We start from the raw sequence: 7,016 nt of genomic DNA, 5'->3' as shown, positions 1-7,016 counted from the left end.
AAAGAAAGAAAGAAAGCAAAGGGGGGGGGGGCAAATGTGACTCAGCTCACTTCAGCTGGTAATGTGAATACAACCTGAATTTCATACGCTGCCTGTGGTGCTAAAATGAGATCGTCTGCCTGTAGGTTCACAGGGTTCGAACTGAAGTGGACTGGGGACCTTTTAGCAGTCCGCCCCCCCCCCGCCCTCCCTCCCTCTCTCTCTCTTTCTCTCTCTGTCTCTCTCTCCCTCCCTCCCTCCCTCTCTCTCTCTTTCTCTCTCTGTCTCTCTCTCCCTCCCTCCCTCCCTCCTCTCTCTCTCTTTCTCTCTCTGTCTCTCTCTCCCTCCCTCCCATCAGTGAATGAGACAAAACTGGTTCTCCTCGGGTATATAAGGAGCAGACGGAGGAGGTCTGAATCCCTGTGAGAGCCATCCACCCCTCACCTGCACACACACACATAACGCACACACACCCGCACACACACGCGCGCCTCCACCGCCTACCGTACCTCCTCCAGTTCATCTGCACTTACCCATCCCCCAGTAACGCGGCCGGATGAGTTACCTGGTGGACTCGATAGGGAGCCCCTTCAGGAGGACGATGGACACCAGGACGTCCGGCTACAGCTACAGCCGCACCGCCGGCACGCCCTCCAGCGGCTTTCGCTCACAGTCCTGGTCCCGGGCAAGTCCCGGCTCCACCATGACTACATCATATAAAAGGAGCGTCAACGTGCCGGTGTCCCGCGCGTACGCCTCCACGGTGCTCAGCTCCGCCGACAGCGTTGATTACAATCAAACTTCCATCCTGAACGGAGACTACAAGCGATCCAACGAGAAGGAGCAACTCCAAGGGCTCAACGACCGCTTTGCTGTCTACATCGACAAAGTGCACTACTTGGAGCAGCAGAACAAACAGATCGAGGCCGAGATCCAGGCACTGCGGCAGAAGCAGGTGTCGCGCTCCCAGCTGGGAGACCTTTACGACCAGGAGCTGCAGGAGCTGCGCTCCGTGTTGGAGCAAATCCACCACGACAAGGCGCAGATCCAGCTCGACACGGACCACATCGAGGAAGACATCCAGCGGCTGAGGGACCGCTTCGAGGAAGAAGCTCGCATCCGGGAGGAGACAGAGGCGATCATTCGCGTCCTGAAGAAGGATGCGGGCGACTCGGAGTTGGCCAAGTCCGAGTTGGAGAAGAAAGTTCAGTCCCTGCAGGATGAGATCGCCTTCATCCGCAACAATCACGAAGAGGAGGTGAGCGACCTCATCGCGCAGATTCAGGCGTCTCAGGTGACTGTGGAGAGGAAAGACCTGCAGAAGGCGAACATCACAGAAGCGCTGCGCGAGATCCGCACCGAGCTGGAGGGTCACTCCAATCAGAACCTGCAGCAGGTGGAAAACTGGTTCATGTGCCGCTACGCCAAGCTGACCGAGGCTGCGGAGCAGAACAAAGACGCCATAAAGTCTGCCCGGGATGAGATAGCAGACTACCGGCGCCAGCTGCAGTCCAAGACGGTGGAGCTGGAGTCCGTGCGCGGGACGCGAGAATCGCTGGAGAGACAGCTGAACGACATCGAGGACCGTCACAACAGCGACCTTGCGAGTCTGCAGGTAGAACGCAACACACAAACACGCATGAAAGATCGAACGTATGGAAATAATGTTTTTATTGGAAAGCTTTTTAATGTCAGCTGTCTACCTATTTAGCGCTTTTAATTTCTGCTTATTTCGTGCTTATTTTCACGTGGGTGACTGGAATTTTATTAAAAAGGGTTGAATGTGTTTCTTGACACTGAAAAAGTCAGATTTGCTGCCCTGCGCTAAGACATTTTCTGCTGCGTAATGGTGCCTTGGCGCGCGTCATTACGCAGCAGACAGTGTCTTAGCGCAGGGCCGTAAATGTGTTTTGCGCTTACAGGCGCCGCACTGACTTTCTTTTTTGCGATCTTGTCAGCTGGATAATTGGCACGAAATGGTTAAAGGGAGACACTGCAGCATACTCCGTCTCTGGCGGCCCTCCCCACCCCGTCTGTTTCTCGCTATTACTGCTGAGTCAGAGGCCTCGGTCGATGCCTTCATTGGTTATGTCCCTGCATCACACCACTGAGAGTTTTGGGGTGGGTGAGGTGGGGGTATGGTGGGATACTGAACAAGTGGCTGTCCTTGAAATACAGACAACTGTGATGTGTCAGAATATTTGAGAGTAGCATAAAAAAAAGTAATGAGTCATTTCATGAGTTTTCAAAATGATTCATTTAAATCAGAAGAAACTATTTGCCCAAATCGTATTTTTGTTTCATATTTAATCAAACCTTTTCTTGTTTCTGACTGATGTTTCCTCAGGAGACAATTCACCAGCTGGATAATGAGCTCAAGAGCACCAAATGGGAAATGGCGCGCCACCTGCGCGAGTACCAGGACTTGCTCAATGTCAAGATGGCCTTGGACATCGAGATTGCTGCATACAGGTACTACCTTAAAGTGAGCAAAATCCGGTTGCTCAGTACTTGTATTGTGACTTCTTTTTTTGCCTTCACCAGGAAACTCCTGGAAGGAGAGGAGACTCACTTCAGCACTTTCCCTTACCGTCAATCAGTCACCTCCTCCAAAATCTCAAAGCCTAAATCAGAGATGCCCAAACTGAAGGTGCAGCACAAGTTTGTGGAGGAGATCATTGAGGAAACAAGAGTAGAGGATGACAAGGCCAGCATTGACGATGCTCTGGCGGAGATCGCACAAGAGCTGTCCGCCACGCTCGGAGAGGGAGGTGATGAGGATGAGGAAGGGGAAGAAGGTGAAGGTGGGGAAGAAGGTGAGGCAGAAGAGGAAGGAAAGGAGGAGGATGTAGAGGAGGTGGTTGTAGCTGCCACTGAAGCTAAAGTCAGTTCTAGTGTTCCTATAAAGGATGAAGAGGATGAGGAGGAGAGTGGAAAAGGTGGTGATGAAGAGGAAGAAGGAGAAGGGGAAGGAGGTGAGGATGAAGAGAAAGAAGAAGAAGGTGATGCAGAGCAGGAAGAGGAGAAAGGAGATGATGCAGAGGAAGGTGATGAAGGAGAAGAGGGAGGAGAGGAGGAGGAGGTTGAGGAGACAGTGTTGTGTTCCAAAGCTCCAGAGTCTAAAGCATCTCCTGAAAAGGAGAAGGTGGGAGACAAGGAGGGAAGTGGAGGAGAAGAGGAAGCAGCAGAGGAAGGAAGTGCTGAGGAGGAGGGTGGAGATCAGGATGAACATGCAGGCAGTGACAAAGCTTCCAAAGATGGAGTCAAAAAGGAGGAGAAAGAGGAGGCAGACACAGGTAAAAAGGATGACGAGGTAAAGGAGAAAGCGGAGGACAAATCAGACAAGGAGAAGGAAGTTGTCGCTAAGACAGAGGCTGTGAAAACAGAAGCAGCAAAACCTGAAGCCAAGAAGGAAGAGCCTGCCAAAGTAGAGGCATCAAAACCTGAATCCCCAAAGCCTGGATCACCCAAGTCTGAATCACCTAAACCTGAGTCTCCTAAATCTGAATCCCCAAAGCCAGGATCTCCTAAATCTGAATCCCCCAAACCTGCATCTCCTAAGTCTGAGTCACCCAAGGAAGGCTCACCCAAGGCTGGTTCCCCAAAACCTAGCTCCCCAAAAGCTGACTCCCCAAAGTCTGAGTCCCCCAAACCTGAATCTCCTAAAGCTGAGTCCCCAAAGGCTGTGTCCCCCAAACCTGAATCTCCAAAAGCTGAATCTCCAAAGTCTGAATCTCCCAAACCTGAATCGCCAAAAGCTGAATCCCCAAAGAAAGAGACGGCCAAGGTCGAGGCTCCAAAGACAGAATCTCCTAAAGCGGAAGAGAAAAAGATAGAAAAGAAAGATGCCGCCATGAATGGAGAAATTGATAAGAGCAGTCCAGAAGAGAAAGGGAAGGACGAGGGCGTGAAGGAAGCAGACGTGATCGCGAACGGTGTCGACGAAAGCCCCGTCAAAGAAGACAGCAGCCAGAAAGTGGTGATCACCAAGACGGTGGAGACGATCACCACCGGAGAGGACGGATCCAAGCACGTCACCAAATCTGTCACCGTGACTGAGACGGTGAAGGAGGTGGAGGAGGTGCTGCAGGAGAAATTGGTCTCCACCAAGAAGACGGAGAAGCAATCCACCCAGTCCATCAAGCAGGTAACGGAGGCTGAGTGAGCAGATTCCAGGCGTCAGAGGGAAGAGATGGAGGAGGACCAGAGGAGAGGACACAAAGTCAAAGCAATCAACCCAGAATGAACATAACAGTGACATCATACAGCTAGAGTGATGTAATAAAGATAACACTCTCAAACATACAAATCATAGAGAGAAGCCAAAACAATAAATGTTACAATTTCAAAATGCATGTTGAGTGAAAGCTTTAAGCGGGCTTTGATGCAGATACAGTCAGGAGATATTGTATCCTCTTTCTTTTCTTTTCCTTCCTTTCTTTTTCCTTTTTTTTTTCTTTTTTTCTTTTTTGCAGAGCTGGAGGGAGGGTCACTGCATGCTAGCTCAGGGGAGGGGAGAACTTTTCCTCTTGTATCTGAATGTATCCGAATGTATGGAAGGATCACACTGTAAAATAGTAAATAAATGTAGTGCGGTTGGGAGCGCGAGAGAAATATATTTAACACTTTTTTGTTTGTTTGTTTTTAAGGGGGGACAGATGGTTGTGACGGTCCTCTATACAGACACACGCTCTACTGAAGCAAGCCTTACTTGATATGTAAAGATACCAACTGAGCCAAAAAGAAACTAATAATCACACAACATGCAGTGAAGAGAGAGAGACGGTAATCACATGACCATCACCTAGTCAAAAGAAACTCCTAGCCTTAAACATGCTTTTTATCCGTGTCTGTTTCCCCAAGTGCAACTGAAAAATACTGTCAATGCGCAGATACCATGCATTCTTGTATGCATAGGAAGGACTTGAATTTAAACACAGAACATTAATGAGGTGCTACTGTTTGCAATCCCATGTCTTTACTTATCACGAACGATTTCCCAGCAGCATTTGCTCAATAAATGTCACAATAAACCCAACTGTTGTCATCACTTTGTATCAATATTTGTTTTTTTTCCGAACACTACTTAAAGCTACAGTGTGTAAGAATCATTGCCATCTAGTGGTGAGGTGGCAGATTGCATTATGACATTGCCGGTTTTCAGTGAGACAGGGAGTTGTGCTCCATTGCCTTTTCTTGTGATAAACAATTATGAAGGGTTTGTTCTAAGCTCATGAAAACACATCATTAGTGCAGGTAGTTATAAAAAAAATAAACAGATCGTTATTAGGATGAGGTAAATATTAAAATGCTTTGCTACAAGCAGAACCTTCAGGAGCTACTAAGATACATAAGACAATATCCATCTGGTGGTCTTCGTAAATGGAGGGATCTGAGAACTCTGTTGAGAACCACTCTATTTAGTCAGCAGGTATCTCAGGTTCACTAGGGTTTCGCCCCTTAATCTGTATACTTCACCTGAGTGGGGCATTAAAGAGTGGTCAGCCTTCACCTGCCCAATTTCAATTTGAAATTTATTTCATTTTATATAGTGCCAAATCACAACAAAGCTGCCCCAAGGTGCTTCACATGAGTAAGGTCTAGCCTTACCAACCCCTAGAGCAAGCACACAGGTGACAGTGGTAAGAAAAAACTCCCACAGATGGTGTTAAGGAAGAAACCTCAAGCAGATCAGACTCAGAGGTGTGACCCACTACTTCAGCCATTCTAACAGTTACAAGGTTTTTACAAAGTTTTACAAAGCTGAATTAACAAAAAAACAACATGAAAAACTAGGTGCAATTGCTGAGATGACCACGCAAGCATTTACGTCGCATGTGGGGGGGTGGGGGTCATCCAGCGCCCTGGGGTGCAGGGCCAGTGTTTAGTCATGCCATCATGTGCCTGTCTCTGTGGTAACATGTATTCTAAAAGCAGACTGCAGTGTGCTGCATCAGCTTCATGGCATGGCATCTCGCGGTCAGTCCAGCATGCCGTAGTCCATAGCTACCAATCCTGAAGGGGTCCAACTGCAGGCTTTCTTCCACCACAACCATCTTGAGCTGGCTTTAGCTGTCAGGGCAACTTCCTTGATGGCCATCCTTGACTGCACTGGCGCTAAGCCTGTTTTCTGCAGGAAATGGTGCATTGATGCTGCTGAGAAACCTCGGCAGCCAACCTTGATGGGAAAAATGGCTGCATGCCATCCTTTGGTGAGATCCTCATCAATCAAGCCCTGGTACTTGGCTTTTTTCAGTTGGTATGAAATAGCCAGCCTATCTTCCCAAGGCATGTAAAGTTCTGCTACTAAGATGGTCTTTGTGCTCCAGGATATCAATACCATGTTGGGACAAAGTGAGGTTGCTGCCACATCTTGCAGAAAGATTAGTTTCCTTTTCAAGTCCACCTATATCTCCCAGTCAGTCACACGCTGCAGAATGGATGGTGGGTGGCTTCTTGGCAGCTGCCTTTATCCTGGGAGGCTGATTATCTTGGCATTGGGAAGTGGTGGCCACAGGAGGGGGTGACCTGCTGTTGTTGGCTCTGAATCTCTGCACTTCCACCCATTTGGTGATTTCTGCTAGAACTCGGTCATGTCTCCATCTATAATGTCCTTCTGCCAATGTTTTTGGACATCTTGTTAAGATGTGGTTCAATGTAGGACATGTTGCAGTACATTGTTTGCATGATGGATCTTCCTCCTTTCCTCATATTTTTAGATTGCTTGGTGTTGGCAAAAGGTCGGCTACTGCTCGTAGCAGGAAGGACAGTTTGCCTTGGTCAGTGCCCCAGAGCTCCTTCCAGAACAGTGATCACTGAAGTGCTTGTTCCCAGGCCACTGCATCCATTGTCCCTGAGAAGGACGCCCCACTACTTTTACTTGGCAATCCTCTTCTGTAGCTTCTCAGAACCTCTGGACAACAAACTGTTTCTTTCCTTCAGTGCTGGCCTTACTCCAGCTCCTGGTGTTGTAATTCCCAAGGCCCAGCTGACCTTGTCAGACCACGCTGACAATCTCTTGGTGCCTCCAGTATGCT

General features: G+C 48.7%; 1 protein-coding gene across 4 annotated transcripts; it reads left to right on the top strand.

The window, feature by feature from the left end:
• The first annotated feature begins 462 nt into the window (after positions 1–462).
• Positions 463–4,184, top strand: nefma (neurofilament, medium polypeptide a). 4 transcript variants are annotated; one of them, XM_034192643.1, is made up of 4 exons: positions 463–1,594; positions 2,327–2,451; positions 2,524–3,450; positions 3,481–4,184. In XM_034192643.1, exons 1-4 carry the CDS (start codon positions 536–538, stop codon positions 4,142–4,144), a joined length of 2,775 nt encoding a protein of 924 aa, XP_034048534.1. In that variant the 5' UTR covers positions 463–535; the 3' UTR covers positions 4,145–4,184. The 4 variants fall into 4 exon arrangements, with proteins under 4 accessions (XP_034048534.1, XP_034048536.1, XP_034048532.1 ...); XM_034192645.1 differs by having other exon boundaries at positions 464–1,594; positions 2,524–3,546; positions 3,623–3,878; XM_034192644.1 differs by having other exon boundaries at positions 465–1,594; positions 2,524–2,777; positions 2,973–4,184.
• The last annotated feature ends 2,832 nt before the right edge of the window (positions 4,185–7,016 follow it).

Source organism: Thalassophryne amazonica, chromosome 17 (genome assembly GCF_902500255.1).
Source record: "Thalassophryne amazonica chromosome 17, fThaAma1.1, whole genome shotgun sequence".
Lineage (NCBI taxonomy): Eukaryota > Metazoa > Chordata > Actinopteri > Batrachoidiformes > Batrachoididae > Thalassophryne > Thalassophryne amazonica.
This window is presented reverse-complemented; position numbering and strand designations above follow the sequence as displayed.